Genomic DNA, 20,496 nt, shown 5'->3' on the forward strand with positions numbered 1-20,496 from the left:
CGAGGGGATTGCAGCCCCATAAGAACAAGAATGCCAACCAACCAGAGCTCCCAGGGACTAAACCACTACCCAAAGACTGACCCATGGCTCCAGCTGCATATGTAGCAGACGATGGCCTTGTTGGGCACCAATGGAAGGAGAAGATCTTGATCCTTCCAAGGATGAACCCCACCCCAGTATAGGGGAATGTCAGGAGGGTGGGAAGGGGTGGGTAGTTGGAGGGGGAACACCTTTATAGAAGAAGGGAAGGGGGATGGGATAGGGGACTTATGTCTGGGACACCGGGAAAGGGAATAACATTTGAAATAAAAATAAAAAAATCCAATAAAAAATAAATAAGTAAAAAGAATTAAATACTAAAGTAGAAAAAGTAGAAAAATAACTTCAAAGTAAAATTATAATAATTGTTAACAGTGAAATGAATTTATGGTTACAGCCTGTAAGAGAAACAGATTTGAGTTCACAGCAACAGCAATAAAGTCTAATTGTATGAATTAAAATACAAGAAAGGACAAATTTTAAAGACTTCACAATAGTTCTATGTATGCACCATGTTAACCAGTATTTTAAGGAAAACATACAAGTGCACAAGAATTCATGTCACTTTCGTCCTTAGGTCACAGATAGGCAGGGATTATCCTTGCAGAGATATCTAGTGACAATTCTATACATTCAGCTCGGACAGCTAATTACCTGTGTCCTCAGCTATCAGTAAGCCAACCTCTGCTACTTTATCCTGCATTTTGAGCATCAAACTCATCAGATTTTGATTTGCTGACGATGTAAGCCGTGTGTTTACCATCTAGGTAACGGGGTCTATCACCGAGGGTTCGAACTTCTGTAAGAATGAATTCGTTGTGGAGGAAGTGGTGGCTCCAAGAAGGCAGAGCAGATGAGAGATGTGGAGAGGGTGATGCCACACGGAATGTTGTGGAATTCAACACAAACGCAAGAGCTCTGGAGAACCTGAAAGCTTCTTAAGTCATATCACCATTTGGGAAGAAACTGAGGGGAAAAATACTAAGCAAATTACATACCACATTAGTAATCTTTTCTCCATTACTGCCACCACAGTTTCCCTATGATTCTACCATATTTATAAAATGCAAATGCATAATAGGTCTTTAAAATTCATAAAAATCATTTTTCATTATTTATCTAGGCTATACATCCCCTCAATGAAATCCCGAACTTTTTAAATATGCATGAAGAAGAACAAGTGCTGCTATATTACTTGAAGCAGAGTGTGTTGGTAAATTATTTATTTCCTGTTTAACCAGAATGACTGAATCATTCTTTCTGAATCACAGATGTCTGGGTCATTTGCCAGAGAAAAATAGAATGCCAAAACAATTAAATTTATATGTTTGCTGACTGACAAATTGGTGTTTATTATACTGGCTGTTCCATAAAACTGCTGGAGGCTAAGGGTTAATAAATGTCAGTGGACATTTTGCTCACGTTATATGTTTATCATCCATTTCCTGAGAAATTGAAATGTAGTGTTTTATAAAGCACACACTTTCATGCTCTGAGTCCACTGCTAGTAAATTTATTGAAAAATAAAATGGCATTTCATTCAACTAGCTCAATAAATTGATGTGTATTTACCCAATCTAATCAATTACAAAGCCATTACCTCAAAAGCCTTCAGGGTACTTGCTCAAACGTACTAATGTGTCACACAACACTATGCACACGGGGCTACTAAGCCCTTAGCAGGAGGTTAGGGTGACTACTGAAATGGATTCGTAAATGCTTTTTATATTACTATGAATTGAAATTCAAGGACTGACACCCAATTTCACTACTGCACAAGTAAAGCATGATTGGAACAACAAAAGTGTATAGATTCATATTTCCAGTGTAAATAATTTACTTTTAAATATACATATATACATGCATGTATATGTAAATATGACAAAATAAGATATATAAATATATATTTGTATAACTTAAATATTGAAAAGAATTATTTGAATAACCATAGTTGGTGAGGAAAATATAATATAACTGTTCTGCTCACTTCACCCTTAACCTTATACTTTAACACAGCTACTAATTAATTTTTTTCATGCCACTTGCATATATTTATCTTAAGCAGTGTCACACCATTGCCTCAGCAGGACCAGTGGGTCTCCATTTTACACTAATTTCATGTAAACCTCACATACAATTTTCCTGAGCCTGCAGCCCAGCAGTGAAGCAACAGAACCATGTTCCATGCTGGGGGCCCTGTGAGCGTCTCTCACCCACTTTATGACATGGAGGGGTTTGCTGCATGAACTCATTGATTTCTCGGTGTGCTACAAGCTTTCATAAAAGCCCCTGGATTCTCTTGCCATAAGGTTTACTCCTGGAAAGGGTATTTCTAATAATCCTTCAGATATAACCACACGAATTAGGCAAACAACCGAGAGCAGATGATGGAAAGGAGAAACTACTGCTCTGTCAAATCAATGGTAAGGAATTACAAGGTAACTGCTAATAACATTTCATCAAATAGCAACACACAGCTCAGCAACGAGTGCTTTACTGGGTTAAAAAAAATGTATAATACACAGAAATACTTCCCAGTGTGGACGACAGCCATGATTAGAGAAATCCGGAAGAGCACCCCATAAGAATAAAGCAGACCCTAGCAAACGCAAGGCCCTGGGAATGTTCGGTCCCCAGCTCCCAAAAATAAATAAATAAATAAATAAATAAAGCAGACTTGTTTGCTGGTTTGTTTCAGTAAGAATCCCATCTTAAAGTTATCACCCAATCCCATTATTGGGAAATCAGATTTTTTTTTATTTATAGTAAATGCTTTGACAATACAAAACATGCTTTCAATTAGAACAGAGAGAAATACTACAGAATTCTAAATCCAACCACAGTGATACACTCTTTTAATCTTGGGATTTGAAGCCTAAAGAAGAAATCCACTGAGTTTAGGCCATTAGAGGTGCATAGGAAATTCAGAGCTACCCTGGCACACATAGAAAGACCTTAATTTAAAGAAAATAGGATCCTAAAAAAACATCTGACTTCCAGTGCAAAGTAAGAAACTAACTCAAAACTAACTCATAAAATGACTTCAAGACCTGAAAATATTTAAATATAGCACAAGGATGCCTCATTTATTCCACAATTCAGAATAAATTAGTGCAGGGAAATAAACACTTTATAGAAACCCTTACTGAAACTGGATAGCAGAGTTGAAGATACAGCTTGCTGGTAGAATGCTGGCCTAGCATGCCCTGCGTTTTGGGATAGAAAAAACGAGCGAGCAAACGCTGACTTTAGATCATTAACATCACACTTAAAACATTAAACAATCTAACTACAGGTGCTTTTAAATTGCATTTAATCTTTTCTTGGCACCTTATGTACAAATTTTGAAAACAATTTTGAGTTTTATAATGACTCAGGTTCGTTATGATCAATTATTATCCAACGCTGTGGTCTAATGATGCCCAGAGGGACAATTGCAACCTGCAGAACTGTTTGCTGCAGCACCTAAGTGGCCTGGCGGTGCTGTGCTGTCAGTTCTGCTTTCTAACCTTGATAGGTTTTCCCTTTCCCACTGCTCTCAGAGGCCACTACTCAATACTATTAGCTGGGGGTCACAATTGGTCATTTCAACAACTGATTCTCACTTTGAGCCGCCACCTAGAAGAACTTCTCATACCTTAAAAGCATCAGACCTCCATGGACAAAGACCCACTGCCATTGTGTCGCAAGCTTTGATGTTATGAAAACATGCCATTTCTTGCATTTATAACTTTAATAATGCATCCCAGGACTAAGGTGGCTTGTAAGTCTGACGACAAGATGATTTCCACGGTGATATCCTGAGCATAACTTAGAGTCTAGATTCGTGTCAATGAATCTTTACAACATTATGAGGTACGAAAATGATCTAATTACAAATTTTAAAAAAAAACTATTTTGGTTGAACGAGGGCTGATGCTAACAGTAGACACTGTCTGCAAATCAATATCCACATTTAAAATAAGATAAAAGTTTTTCAACTTTGATGTACAGTACTGAAAGTTTCAAAGTGAATCAACGTTAGCTGTAGATGTGTTGGACAGGCTCCTAGGTGGTTTCCGGTTGATGTGAAGAGACAGTTCATTTACTCATTTACTAAAATCAAGCAGTATTGAGAGTTGGCTCAGCGATGAGGTTCTGCTAGTTTAGGTTTATAATATTTTCCTTCCTGACACAATGGAATTGAGCTACAATACTATAGTTAAGCCATAAATTATTATCAGCTTCTCCACATTTGACTCCTTATAGTTTAATTGGAAGTCTGGGAGAATCATATAATCCTGTGACCCAACGCACACACTGGAGTCCAAAGATAGGCCTATTGTGCTGGGAATTTTATCAATTTTGTACAAAAAAATTCCTTTGTATTAAATAATGATCTCAAAATTCTAACTGTGTGACATTAAAAATGGAGGGAACTCATCTAAGGTGTGTGTTTTTGACTTCTCTTAAGTGAAAAGTGAGGCTAAATGAGACCGTGTGTTCTCATGGAAAATCCTGACCGGCACTTGCTAGCAGGAAGGGACTCAAACCAGGACTGTCAAAGGTTGCCAAAGGCAAGAGCTGGCCATGCTTCCCCACGCAACCTGCTGTGTTTAGCACATGTCTGAAAGCACAACTCCACCATATATATATAATTCCTTGGTTAGACATCTTAAGATACATGATTTTATGTAGTCCCATGACACATAAAAAAAAATCATCCTTATGCTCTCTCACAGAGGAAACCAAGATTCAGGTAGAAACCATGCTTGCTTCAACCTGCGGGATAAAGATAACCAAACCAGCAGCCATAACATTACATTATGGAACATCTTTACCAAATTAATTGTTTGGACATATATTATTGCACTGTTCCTACTATTTGGAATAAAAGCCCCCTTTTTTCTTCTTTTCACTCATTCCAGCTGTAAAGAATAACTCAACGAAAGAAAGGATGGTGAAATGACTTCGTGGGGAAGAACGCAAGCTCTGTAAGGAGAAGGACCTTAGTCGAGTCCCCAGAAGCCACACCAAAACTAAGCACAGTTACATGTACACAAGATCCCAGCACTGGCACGTACAGACACGTCACTCCTGACAGCTCGCTAGCCAGGTAACCGAGTTGAAATAACAGGATCCCATCTCAGTGACAGACGTGTCCCAGAGCAATAAGGAGAAACAAAGGAAAGTATGTGACATCCACCTTTGCCTTCAGCATGTGCACCGGGGCCCACGTGGGAAATGCGTACACACAAAAGATATCCTTACAAAGCTATTTTGTAACACCACCATAAGTCATGCTGGCAAAAACTATGCAAGAGAAGCAGAAAAAGAGAGTCAATAAAATATTATGTCCAACTTAAATGAAACATAAGCACTATGGACAAACCCTTAACCTTCAGGTTCAACATATATAGGCGCAAATGCGCTACTGAAAATATGAACAAAAACACCAATAATTATATGCCCATAGTCTTATACAGTTTTCATCACGATGTTAAAGAATCAGGAAGGGATAGGGAACAATAGGGGTCTGGAGAAGTTATCTTATATCAGATGGTCAGGGATATACAAAAACATCCAATAATACAAAGTTAAAAACACTCAAGCAATATGTTTAGCTTCATCACGTCCAAGATGAGCCCACCTGGACAGCTAGTCAGTCTCCATTGCTAGCCCCAACACTAAAACAATGCTAAAAAACAAGGCCTTGGTGTTTTGTCACCTGAAGTACTGAGAGAGGATGCTAGCTAGCTATAACAGGTCCCAAATTTTACTAGTACTTTTACATGCAGACTTTTTACAAGGCTTTCTTAAGCAAACGCCTACTTTTGTCAGGTACTTGGAGGAAGAAGGGTTGTAGTATACAAAGGGGTAATGAAATGCATTGGGAGGCTACTAGTTAAAGAAACTAAAGAAGCAAAGATAGGCCCAGGAATGAGTCAAGAGAAGGCCAATAAGATGTCTAGGGCATTGGAGAGGAAGAGTGAGGGGACGAGGTACGGAGAAGAAGCCTGTTGACCTAAGTCTGATCCCCAGAAAGCACATGGTAAAAGGACACAACTCTTATCTGATCTCTACACATGCCATGGCACATGTGTACACCTGTTCACATGTGTGCCTTCAGCAACAAAAATGAACAAAATAAAAATGAATATTAAAAAAAGATATACAGGGATGATTGAAAAAAATGTTAAAGTCCAGAGGTGCACACAACCTTCAACCTTACAAAATGTATCTAGGGAAGCCAGAGATTAAAGAAAAAATATTTCTGGTCACTAACCTAAATTAATGGAGGAGAAAGCCCTCAAAATGAACAATTTCGTATTATTTATGAACCTTTTCAAATTTATGAGAAACCTATATTTTCTGAAAGTAAGCGGCTCGGTACAACACGGTTTATTTATCTGCCTGGAACACTAAGGAAATCATTCAGCTAGAAAACCATGAAATATCTCTTTAGAGCTTCAAAGCTGCAATCCAGACTCCAGAAAATAGACATGCTTAAACAAGTTGTTCTGTTACACGCAGATAAAAACAGGGGGAAAATTGATTTTTTTTCCTACTTTTTACCTGCTTGTTTAAAAAAAAAAAAAAAAAAAAAAAGGTCATAAAAAACCCTAGATATCATTATTATTATATACTCCACAAAATTCCCTGACTTAAATGGATAATCACTTGAATACAGACCTTGAAACTATTTTCACAAGCACATGCCTTGTCTTAAGCTGAAAGTTGCTTTCAGGACAGTGGGAAGCATTTTAGTTTTATGACGCTGTCCTACTTTTGACAGAGTTCCTATTTGGGAAGGAGACATTACAGGTGAGTGAGACTGAAAGGCTCATTTGCTCCCATGATATTCCTGTGGACCTACGTTGTAGACGTGTGAGGAATAAATGAGACAGATAATACCAGGAACAAAGTTTAGCCCGAGACAGTAAAGCCTCACCCTTTGCTGCCTCTGCATCAATAGAAACCTTTCTGCTAGGCTGTGTAATCTCATGAAGCCTGGGAGAGAGGCTGTATTTCTCCTATTCAAACTCAATTCCAGACAGGTTAGCTTGATGGAGAAACTTTCTTAATCTTTTCTATGAAGAAGAATTAGTCTGTCTGAGTTTTGAAGGTAACTCGACTTTCTTTGAAAGAGTAGATTTAACTGTTTTCTTTAATCAAGCTCAAGTGAGGTTCAGACTTCAACAGGAATAAATAGTAAAGGAAAAGGGGCAGAAAAACACTAGATGTGAATCTTCTATACGGTTTAAAGTTATTTTTATCAGACACCAAATAGTCTCAAATGCTATTAATACTAGTGTAAAATGAATTTAACTAGCACTTTAATGAATTTCAATGAAAATTAAGCTATGAGTTATTGATATAAGTTAGTAGTTGTCTTAGTCCTTTGTGGGGCAGTTCGTTTGCTAAAACTACATTGAAAGCTAACTATGCGGAATCACAGGATTTTTATGACCAGCAGGTGGAACAGAATTTGTCTGTCTAAAATATGCTATATCACATAGATTAAATATATCCAAGTTCTGGTTTATCCCAAGAAATTAAAAACAAATATTTTAGGATTTGGTGACAAATTCTAAACACCCTGAAAATTGCAACTTCTAAAGTGCACAGATTATGACAGATGCTGCATAAATCTGTCAAGTAAACAAATGAGCAAATTAATGGACTGATCACAAAAGGGCTAATTTTAAAAATGCATATCTCTCTAGCTACTCCTTGTTTAATGTATAAAGGGTTTTTATGTGCGCTGTATCAGTCAGCTCCTTAGCATATTCCTCTACAGAGCATTAATTATGTGCCACTTTAGTAGTACGTTACCCACATTAGAAACAAATTTTTGTTTAATCTTCAGAAAGGCCAAAAACCAGGCCTTTGATGACCAAAGGAGTAAAAGATCCTTTGGAGATGGGATGAGGAAAACGGACAAAATCAAGATTGTTGTTACCTGACATGTGAACATCTCCAGTGACTATAAAATCTATGACCAACCCATTTCTTGACCTGAATTGTTCAACAGTGGGCAAGTACATTATGGTTATAGGCTCATGATACATAAAAATAGGCTACCAGCCTTTTGCTTTGTGGTGTTTATTTGTAGAGAGCGGCACGGCGAAACAAAGATGGCGCCGCCATCCAGCCTTGTCTGGATGTCGACAACTTACTGCGCATGTACAGGCTTGTCCCCTTGCTAGGGCGGCCATACGATAATGAGATGTAGGGCGCCCTCCAGTGGTGAACAACGGTACTGCACATGTGCGGTTTTTGCACCAGGTGTCAGTTGACCGTTAATATGCTAATGGGGTGATTCATTCTCCGCCAATCCCTGGAGGACAAGTAGTGGGGTGATCCATGCCCCACCAATCCCTGAGAGATAATTAGCATACTGTTGTGTATATAAGTCGAGCGACTTTGCTGCTCAGTGTCCCTGTTCAAGAGAGCTGTAACACTAAGAAGAGCTGTAACACTAAGAAGAGCTGTAACACTATAAAGGCTTGTTCGCAGAAGAATCCTGTTGCCGCGAGTCGTTCTTGCTGGCGGGACATTGGGCACGCGACATTTATTCATTTTTTTTAATGGTGTAGTTTCTTCCAGGTCATATAGGCCCCATTCCTACCCAACCTTTAAGCTATCATTCTTCACACTTTCTCAGTAAACCGTTTCAGTCAGCTGAAACGGAATCACCCATATTGCATTCCCTGTCACAGTTGGGGTTTCTATTTCTCTGAGACAAAATGACCAGGACAACTGTTACAAAAGAAACCATTTAATTGGAGATCGCTAGGAGTTCAGATGTTGAATACATCACCATCATTACAGGAAGCACAGCAGCACTCTGGCAGACATGGTTTGCACCTTGGTTTCCAGCTTATGTCTCCATCCACCAAAGATGGAGAAACCAAGATATTACATGACAAAGCAAAATTTACACAATATCTTTCCAAAAATCCAACCACACAAAAGATAATAGATGGAAAACTACAACAAAAGGAGAGGAAACTACACCCTAAAAAAAAAGAATGACAAATACTCTTCTTGCAACAAACCCAAAAGATAGCCACACAAACAGAAATCTAACAACAAAATTAAGAAGAAAGAACAATCATTGGTCCACAGTATCTGGCAATATCAATGAACTCAATTCCTCAATAAAAAGATATAGACAGACTGGGTATGTGAACAGGACCCAGCATTTTGCTGCCTACAAGAAACAGACCTCAATGACAAAAGACAGACATTACCACAGAGTAAAAGGCTGGTAAACAATTTTACAAGCAAATGGTCCAAAGAAGCAAGCTGGAATGGCCATTCTACTATTGAATAAAATCAACTTTCAACCAAAAGTTATCAAAACAGACAAGGAAGGACACTTCATACTCAACAAAAGAAAAATTCACCAAGATGAACTCTCAATTCTGAATATCTATGCTCCAAATGCAAGGGCACCTACATACATAAAAGAAACTATACTAACACGAAAGGAACACACTACACCTCACACATTAATAGTGGTAGAATTCAATGACCCAATCTCATCAATGGACAGAGCATGGAAACAGAGACTAAACAAGGACATAGAGAAACTAACAGAAGTTATGAAACAAATGGATTTAACAGAGCTCTATTGAACATCTCATCCTAAAACAAAACAAACAACACACACACACACACACACACACACACACACACACACACACACACACACACATATATATATATATATATATCTTCTCAACACCTCATGGTACCATCTGCAAAATTGAACATATAATCACTAAACAAACAGGCCTCAAAAAATGCAAGAAGACTGAAATAATCCCATGTATCCTATCAGATCACCACGGACTAAGGCTGGTCTTCAATAACAACAATAACGAAAGAAAGTCCACATACACGTGGAAGTTGAACAATGCTCTAGTCAATGATAACTTGGTCAAGAAATTAAAGACTTTTTAGAATTTAATGAAAATGAAGGCACAAAATACCCAAACTCAATGGGACTCAATGACAGCAGTGCTAAGAGGAAAACTCATAGCTCTGAATGTCTCCAAAATGAAACCTGGCATAGCATACACTAGCAGCTTGACAAAACATCTAAAAGCACTAGAACAGAAAGAAGCAAATACACTCAAGAGGAGCATCCTGCAGGAAATAATCAAACTTAGGACTGAAATCCACTAAGTAAAAACAAAAAGAACTATACAAAGAATCAACAAAACCAGGAGCTGGTTCTTTGATTCAACAAGTTAAATAAACCCTTAGCCAGACTAACCAGAGGGCACAGAGACAGTATCTAAATTTACAAAATCAAAAATGAAAATGGAGACATAACAACAGAATCTTAGGAAACTCAAAAAATCATCAGAGCCTACCTAAAAAGCCTGTATTCAACAAAACTGTAAAATCTGGAGGAAATGGACAATTTTCTAGACAGATACCAGGTACCAAAGTTAAATTAGGATCAGATAAACCATTTAAACAGTTCCATACGCCCTAAAGAAATGGAAGCAGTGATTAAAATCTCCCAACCAAAAAAGCCCAGGAACAAATGGGGTTAATACCAATATTGTCTAAATTATTCCACAAAATAGAAACAGAAGGAACATTACCCAACTGGTTCCATGAAGCCACAATTACACTTATACCCAAACCACACAAAGATCCATCAAAGAAAGAGCACTTCAGACCAATTTCCCTTATAAATATCAACGCCAAAATACTAAACAAAATTCTCACAAACCAAATCCAAGAACACATCAAAACGATCATCTATTCTGACAAAGGAGGCTTCATCCCAGAGATACAGGGATGGTTCAAAATACACAGAAATCCATCAATGTAATGCACTACATAAACAATGTCAAATAAGAAAACCACATGATCATCTCATTCTATGCTGAGAAAGCATTTGACAAAATTTAACATGTCTTCAGGTTAAAAGTCTTGGAAAGATAAGGAATTCGAGGTCCATACTTAAAATGGTAAAAGTGATATACAGCAAACCAGTTTCCATCATCAAATTAAAAAAAGGAAAGAAACTAGAGGCAACCCCACTAAATCAGTGACTAGGCAAGGCTGCCTACCTATTCATTATGAACACAAAGTCCTAGCCAGATCAATTTAACCACAGAAAGAGGCCAAACGGACACAAATTGAAAAGGAAGAAGTCAAAATATCACTCTTTGCAGATGAAATGATAGTATATTAATTGGCCCTTAAAATTCCACCAGAGAATTCTGACAGTTTATAACAACTTCAGCAAAGTGGCTGGATATAAAATTGACTCAAACAAATCAGTGGCCTTCCTCTAATCAAACAATAAACAGACTGAGAAAGGAATTAGGAAAATGGCACATTAGTCACAAACAATGTAAAATATGTTGGCGTGACTTTAACCAAGCAAGTGAAAGATTTGTAGGACAAGAACTTAGAATCACTGAAGAAAGAAATCAAAGATCTATCTCAAAGATGTAAAGAACTCCCATGCTTATGGATTGACAGGATTAATATAATAAAAATGACCATTTTGCCAAAAGCAATCTACAGATTCAATTCAATTCCCATCAAAATTCCAACTCAATTTTTCATAGAGTTAGAAGAGCAATTTGCAAATTCATTTGGAATAACAAAAATTTCACAATAGCGAAAATTATTCTCAAAAATAAAACAACTTCTGGGGGAATTACCATCCCTGACCTCAAGCTGTATTACAGAGCAAAGGTGATAAAAACTGTATAGTATTGGTACAGAGATAGGAAGGTAAATCAGTAGAATAGAATTGAAGACAAAGAAATGAACCCACACATCTATGGTCTCTTGATCTTTGACAATGGAGCTAAAACCATCTAATGGAAAAAAGATAGCATTTTCAACAAATGGTGCTGGTTCAAGTGGAGGTCAGCATGTAGAAGAATGCAAATTGATCCATTCTTATGTCCTTGTACACAGTTTAAGTCCAATTGGATTGAGGACCTCCACATAACATCAGCTACACTGAAAGTAATAGAAAAGAAAGTGAGGAAGAACCTCAAACACATGGGCACAGGAGAAAATTTCCTGAACAGCACATGAACAGCTTATGCTCTAAGATCAAGAATCGACAAATGGCACCTCATAAAATTACAAAACTTCTGTAAGACAAAAGACACTATCTTTAGGAAAAAATGGCAACCAAAAGATTTCGAAAAGATCTTTACCAATCCTCCATCTGATAGTGGGCTAATATCCAAAATATACCAGAGAATCAAATAACTCCATTAAAAAATGGGGGAAATGAGCTGGAGAGATGTCTCAGTAGTTAAGAGCATTGACTGTTCTTCCAGAGGTCCCAATTTCAAATCCCAGCAACCACATGGTGGCTCATAATCATCTGTAATGATATCTGATGCCCTCTTCTAGTGTCTTTGAAGACAGCTACAGTGTACTTATATATAATAAATCTTTTTTAAATATGGGGACAGAGCTAAACAAAGAATTCTCAACTAAGGAATTTTGAGTAGCAGAGAAACCCCTACAGAAATATTCAAGATCCTTAGTCATCACGGAAATGCAAATCAAAACAACCCTGAAATTCCATTTCATACCAGTCAGAATGGCTAAGATCAAAAGCTCAGGTGACAGCAGATGCTGGCAAGGATGTGGAGAAAGAGGAACACTTCTCTATTGCTGGTGGGATTGCAGACTGGTACAACCATTCTGCAAATTCTGGAAATCAGTCTGGAGGTTCCTCAGAAAATTGGACATTGAACTACCTGAGGACCCAGCTATACCTCTCTTGGGCATATACCCAAAAGATACCCCAACATATAAAAAAGACACGTGCTCCACTATGTTTATAGCAGACTTATTTATAATAGCCAGAAGCTGGAAAGAACCCAGATGTCCTTCATCAGAGGAATGGATCCAGAAAACGTGGTACATCTACACAATGGAATATTACTCAGCTATCAAAAACAATGCCTTTATGAAATTCATAGGCAAATGGTTGGAACTGGAAAATATCATCCTGAGGTAACCCGGTTACAAAAGAACACAAATGGTATGCACTCACTGATAAGTGGATATTAGCCCAAAATCTCAGATTACCCAAGATATAATCCGAGGACTATATGAAGCTCAAGAAGAAGGAAGACGAAAGTGTGGATGCATCAGTCCTTCTTAGAAGGGGGAACAAAACTACTCACAGAAAGAAATATAGAGACAAAGTATGGAGCAGAGACTAAAGGAAAGGCCATCCAGAGACTGACACACCTGGGGATCCAGCCCATATGCAGCCACCAAATCCAAACAGAATTCTGGATACCAAGAAGTACATGCTGACAGGAGCCTGATATAGATATCTCCTGAGAGGGTCTCCCAAAGCCTGACACATACAGAGGCCGATGCTAGCAGCCAACCATTAGACTGAGTACAGGGTCTCCAAGGAGAAGTTAAAGAAAGAACTGAAGGAGCTGATGGGTTTGCAACCCCACAGGAAGAACAACAGTATCAACCAACCAGATCCCCTAGAGCTTCAAGGGATTAAATCAACATCCCAAGAGTACATAGGGATGGACTCATGGCTCCAGCTGCATATGTGGCAGAGGATGGCTTCGTCTGGCATAAATGGGAGGAGAGGACATTGATCCTGTCAAGGCTAGATGCCCCAGCACAGGAGAATGTTAGGGTGAGGGCGTGGGGAGGTAGGACCAAGTGCATGGGTGGGTTGGGGAGCGCCCTTATAGAAGCAGGGGGAGGGGGAAATGGGATAGTGTGTTTTTGGAGAGGAAACTGGGAAAGGAGATAATATTTGAAATGTAAATCAAAAAATATCCAATAAAAATAAAAAAGAAAAGAGTTTTACATCTTGATTGGTAGACTGCAGGAAAATAAAATGAGACACAGGACCTTGTTGAATAGAATAACAGGAGATTTACTCTCTCTTTCTTTCTTTGAGATTATAATATAATTACATCAATTCTCCCTTCCTTTTCTTCTTTGAAAACCCTTGCATATATCTCTCATTGCTCTCAAACTCAAGGGAGCTTCCTAATCAAATATATTTTGCAGCATGTCCTAATATGCACCTCTCTCTAAGTGAGCCACGAAGTATCACCTTGTTACTTGAGTATATAAGTTAATTCTGCAAAATGGTGAGTCCTCATCTGAAAATTCAAAATGGAAATATTCTCTTAATGTGAACTGTTGAAGGTGTCAATGTGTTGTCATGAGTGGAAAAGTTGACATGTGACATATGATACAACCACAATTAACAATATGTTAAATCTAAGCATCCAGAGATGAGAAGGGAATAGGAGATGGGGAGGGCTATGTAAGTGGGGACTGCCGGAGTGGGGGTGGAGGGACGTGCAATCAGGATATAAACTAAAGAAATAAATTGATGGGGAAAAAATTGGTTACATGCCAAAGACATACCATAAAATATTTACAGATATTTTTTAAATTTTTAAACCTAAAAATAAGAGAGCCAAATGCCCTAAATCATCTCAAAGAAGGATATTCATATGTCCTAAGAAAAAATAGTTTCCTTAATAATAAAACACAAACTTTGGGTTCACCTGTATTTTACATATAACATTAGGCATTTTGATCCATGTCCTGGATGCTTAGTTTTTAAACATACTGCTTATTATGGTTGTGTCTTATGCTTATTAAGTAATACATCAATGTATAATAACCATTTAAGATTTATCATTATGTACTGTTTTAGTTATGATCTTACTGCTTATGTACATATATGCTAAAATTATGTTGAGAATACTTGCATTTATATTTATATCAGCTTATGTTATGAATGCAAGATTGCTTTGACATCAAAGATAATCAATGTAATTCATCATATTAATGAATAGGAAGAAAAACCATACGTTATATTATCATTGACCAACTTTGAAAACGAAAATATACTGTAAACAAAGACCTTCTGCATTTTCTTCCACACCAACCTTATAGAAGAGGAATCAGTAGGTTAACAAGACCTAAATCTTACACTGTCTGATCTAAGGGGCATTTTATTATACATAATCATGATTATAGAAGAAGAAAATTTCTGTTTGCTTTTTCTTCTCGAGGAAGCCCAATAACTTAGGATACACTTAGAATATCATTAGTAGTGGTCACACTATGAACACGTTATGATAGAATGTAGTTATACTAATTTCGCATCCACAAGGAACTGTAAGAGGTTAATGATCATTAGCTTGACTGTGACAGCCACTCAGAGATGCAGAATCTTTTCTATGTAAACGATATTTAGCAAGAAGGGCAGCCGTTTGGCAATTTGATAATGATAGTTAAGGCTCAGTAGGTACTTAACTTCAACCAATCTTACATGGCTCTCTCCAGTGAGTTCGCAGGATTCCAGAGGAGTGTGTAAGCAGAATACGGAATTGAACTTCCCATGGTACAGCCACTGGTTTTCATTTCTGGGTACTCTTGGAACTTGTGGGTGACCGACCTATCAAAAAGTTCTCTGTACCAACCATAAACGGACAACCATTTCCCTGCTATGAACTGTCATTTGTAATTTAGCAGAGTTACAAGGCAGATCCGTGGAGTAGACAGTAAATTAAAACATGGGCAGCTCCTGATTGGAAATTTATTCATGGCAGGTAATAGTACAGTCAGGATTCTCTGGCATTACTCAGAGACATATTTAATTCTGATAAGTTAGATGATGGCACTTGAATCAGAGATTATAAATGGTGACAGGTTGTGACATATAGATAAGATGAAAATGAGCAACATCCCTCTGCAGGAGTGACTCAATATAGATGAGTTTCTTGAGCAGTCATATAATTATTTTAAAATTCATTTTAAAGTCTTTAGAGAACAAGACTACACTTTAATTGGGCCACATGCCACTTATATATCTATTTGTCAATAGATTGTAACATTAATCAACTGATCAGAGAAAAAGAGTAGAAAATAAATTATATTTAAAATATGGAATGGAAATTGTCATTTCTGATTTCATCTGAATAAGGCATAGACACAAAATCATAGACAGACTAGTTATCATATGAAGAGAGCAAATGTGCGGTATTGAGTTTTATACAGCTATATGCATGAGAGGGATATGCACTTATAGAGAAAGTTATGCATATTTATAAAAGATTCTCTTTATTTTGGATTTGTATGCCTTTTGCATTTTCTAATGTAGAAGTGCATTATTACATTGCCTTTTATAGATATCATTATCTATACTGCAGAAACACGGTAGAGATAAACAATTTTCCACATGGGTGGGTATCTTAATTACCTCTTTTGAATTTGTGAAGTAGTCTATTAATTGTGATCAAATCTTGTTATATGTGGAGATTTCATAACACGGGTTTTAAAATTCCCTGGTGTTTCCCACTGAATGAGGGGACCACCACCCTCACCTCGTGAATCTGACTGACCAACCATTCACAGCAGAAGTGATCCTGGGCTAACCACTGGAGCCAAACTATATGAAAAACCTTGATGAACGTTCTGTCTCTTAAGAAAAGCCCAAGGAGTACATGGGGTGGCTCATGGTCATGGCTGATGCCTAGCATCAACTGTCAGTTATGGGAGAAAAATCACACTGAACATAGATGTTCTACTTATAATGACAATGTTGCACGGGATACAACAGGAAAAGTTTGTTAAGTTCAAAGCACTTGGTATCTTATGTCGCAAATTTGCAGACAGTTCATCAAATTACGAAAAATAAACTAAAGAAAAACACAGCAGAGTAGACTTGTGAATGTTAAATGTATACAAGTGGATTTAGAGTAGTGATAAACTATATAAGCAAGAATTAATAAAAGGAAGTAAATGTTTGTGTAGCAATTTCCTCTTTTATGTTAAAACATTCCATCTTGGAAGGAAACATCTTAAGATATACAGGACACAAAAGGAAAGTGAATCCACTGGATATTTGGGGGCAGATTATTTACAAGGAGGTGAAACTACAGGATAGTGTAAGTGGAAGGGAAAGATTCCATCTAACAGAGAAGCTGGTAAGTCAGGAAATAAACAGCTGAAAATAGATTCAGGAAGTACCTGAAACTGACAAGATTCATGAGGTTCCTTCATTCACAAATAATATATAAGCTGAGAATCACTGTCAGACAAGCTGAGCTGCTCAGAAGAAGCTTAAAACAAAAAGCCTGAAGGAGCAGGAACCAGGCAAATCACACAGAGAAACAAAGAACACCTGAGCTGTCAGGAAACGATGCTCTCCACAACTGTGAACATTTCAGCTGATTACATTTAAATAGCATAATTGGATAAAAATAGAAAACTCATAATGTTTTCAATTGATATTCATTACTTACCATAAGTGGAAATATAAATACTTGATGTCATTTATTTTGAAAGCAGCAAAGATTCTGGTATCTAATATTCAGGTTGAGTCTCCCTAGTGTAAGTTTTTGACACCCAACAATCTGAAATTCTTTGAATTTTGATGCTACAAATTGAAAATTACACACTCAGTCTCATGAGATAGGTTAAAATCAAAATGCATCCATGCTAAAATACTCTACACAATATCTGAATCCTTAATCAGATAAAAAAATAAAATTTTATATGTGTGTATGTGTATGGTAGAAAAAAATTTAATATTTTAAACACTAAAACTTAGTTTATTCATTCCTGAAATGCGATATGTACAAAATAATCTCACTTTTGCCTAGTAATTTAGCCATAAGCAAAACCACGGAAGTACTGCTGACATCTAAAGACAGAAAGTGTGAGTTTCAAGTGGCCTACTTAAAACAATAAATATTTCTTTAATAATAGATTTTCTCTGTTCGATCCAATGAGATAGTTATTATTTAATGTTAATGATAAATGGCTCAATTAAAAGTTTTACTGCCAATATCATCAAAGTATTTTAAAAAGATATATGACAAACTTGAAAGTTAACGTAATATGCCGTAAATAGGTGTACTGTGCAATAGCTACAACTTCTCACATAATGTTTAGGAATCAAAGTGAAAGCATGAAAATCAGTAACAGAACACACACAAAATTGGTTATTGAAAATAATTGAAATTGACTGTAGACAACAACGATGAATTTCATGTTATATGCACTTACCTGGAATAGATAAATAATCTACTGTCCCAAAGATCATGGGTTCCTCTGGGTCCAGAATGAAAGTAACAGGAATCGGTCCCATCAAACATGTTTAACCCGTCTTCTGAGTTTTTAGAAGCATGGCTGTGTACCACGTCCAAGAGGACGACAATGCCCATCGAATGTGCTGTGTCGACAAGTTCTTTCAACTCTTCAGGAGTTCCATAACGGCTGAAGGCCAAGGGTGCAGAGAAGTATTACATGACATTGAAACCAACATAATTGCACATCAATGCCTATGTCACAATGTTAAATATTTTAGACACACAAATGCTGTACGATGCTACTTATACATACTTGAAGGTATAAAGTACATTAAAAACATTAAATAAAACATTAATGAACCAAAGCTATTAAATGGAACAGAAATGCTAAACAGAAGTTACATTTTGGAATAAGAAAATAATAAAACTCTATGTTTTCATCTTTTTGGCTTGTGATGTCTATAACCAAACCTAGCCAGTCATGGTCACTGATGTTTTCCAGCTGCTCATCCCTTTGACGGCATACAACTGAACTGGTGCTAATGGACCCTTAGAGTTCCTCTTTCATCAAAGAGGCATGTCCAATCTGCGCTTGTTTCTAAGCCAAAATGTCCCTGGCATTAGAGGGCTAAGAGAATGAGCCACATTGGACCATGCAGAAGAAACAGGGATTTTGTAAGTAGTCTCCATATCCTGATCTATCTGTATAGAAAACAAATATCACTTCTGGAACGCTTTCCTTCTTCTCAGGACAATCTCACAGTACTATTTTCTCAACGTTGCCCTCTACACACATAACTGCCCTGGATATTGTTACAATCTCTCCTGCCCGTGAGAGGACATGTTTCTATGTAGCAGAGGCTGTGGACATGTGCTGTTCTGTGATACAGGGCAATGCTTAACATATAGCAAATCTCCCCATAAACAACTCAACTGGCCAATTAAGAGCTGCCACTTTATTTTTTTTATTTATTATTTTATTTATTTACATTTCAAATGCTATCCCCCTTCCCAGTTTCTCCTCCACAAACACCTATCCCTTTGTCCCCCCTGCTTCTATGAGGGTGCTAGCCCACCCAACCCTCCATTGCCACCTCAGTGCCAAGCATTCCCCTATGCTGAAGAAATGAGCCTCCACAGGACCCAGGGCCTTACTCCCATTGATGCCAGACAAGATCATCCTCTGCTACAAAAGCAGCTGGAGCCATGGGTCCCTCCCACGTGTACTCGTTGGATGGTGGTTTAGTGCTGAGAGCTTTGGGAAGGTCTGGTTGGTGATACTGTTGCTGAAGGGGTTTGCAACCCCATAGGAAGAACAACAAAATCAACCAACCAGAACCCCCACCCCCAGGGCTGTCACTTTAAAAGGTAAAACAGATCCTGTTATCCTCTAAAAAAACAAAAACAAAAACCGCTGTGACCCTAAGGTTATAAAGATGAAGGAAGACTGGGGTCGGAAAGATCTTTCTCACAGCATTAGGTTCGCCTGCACCACGCTCCCCATTGCTTTTTTTTTTTTTTTTAACAATAGCCACATTGAACTGGTTCTTCTCACTGAACAACATTCTCAATAATGTGCAGCCTCGCATTTCATTCACGTTTCTTTCATTCTGTCTTTGTTCATCAAATATGGATTAAAGCGTCTATCACTAGCCATGAGAATGATATTATAATATTCTCAATAGGACAGAGACTGCATATTGAACATTATGAACATCACTGTTTTGGAATGTACATTAGAACGGGGAGAGAAACATCAACAAGATATGGAGAATAACATAGCAAATCGTTTTTCCATGGCAAAATGAAAAAAAAAATTTCAAAAACAGTCATCTATGAATGGTTCTCACAGGTGATACTGAGCAACAAGGGAGCGAGGGGAAAGACGGCACATATCTACCAGGAGAGTGTTCAGCAAAGTGTGTGTGGATGCAGGAGCAGACAGGATGAAGGGGGCTAAGAGGATATGAAGACAAAACTAGACATGAAGTGGCACTGTCCAGGGAGAGAAGGCAAGGAGGAGGGAGGGAGGGAGGGAGGGAAGAGGGAAGGACAGAGACAGGTAAGGAAGGAAGGAAGGAAGGAAGGAAGGAAGGAAGGAAGGGGGGGAGGGGAGGAGGAGGAAGGAAGGAGGGAGGAAGGAAGGAGGAAGGAAGGAAGGAAGGAAGGAAGGGGGAGGGGGAGGGGGGAGGAGAGAGAGAGAGAGAGAGAGAGAGAGAGCACAAGCCCGCCTGATCAATGCTGTCATATGACCAATTGAAAATCTGTGGTTTTCTGGAAGAGAATCACTGATGGAGAACCTGAGCAGGGGATTCATAAGATTTAACATTTGTCTTTAAATGCTTTACTTAGGCTACCATGCAGAAAA

At 37.8% G+C, this 20,496-nt stretch overlaps 1 protein-coding gene across 1 annotated transcript in view; it reads right to left on the reverse strand.

The window, feature by feature from the left end:
• The window catches only part of Gbe1 (1,4-alpha-glucan branching enzyme 1), a 244,499-nt gene that overhangs the window by 104,987 nt on the left and 119,016 nt on the right, over positions 1 to 20,496 (reverse strand). The window contains exon 7 of the mRNA XM_032900525.1: positions 18,106 to 18,315. Within this exon, the coding sequence (XP_032756416.1) occupies positions 18,106 to 18,315 (210 nt within the window). The remainder of the gene's footprint in view (positions 1 to 18,105; positions 18,316 to 20,496) is intronic.

Source organism: Rattus rattus, chromosome 4, assembly GCF_011064425.1.
Source record: "Rattus rattus isolate New Zealand chromosome 4, Rrattus_CSIRO_v1, whole genome shotgun sequence".
In the NCBI taxonomy this organism is placed as follows: domain Eukaryota; kingdom Metazoa; phylum Chordata; class Mammalia; order Rodentia; family Muridae; genus Rattus; species Rattus rattus.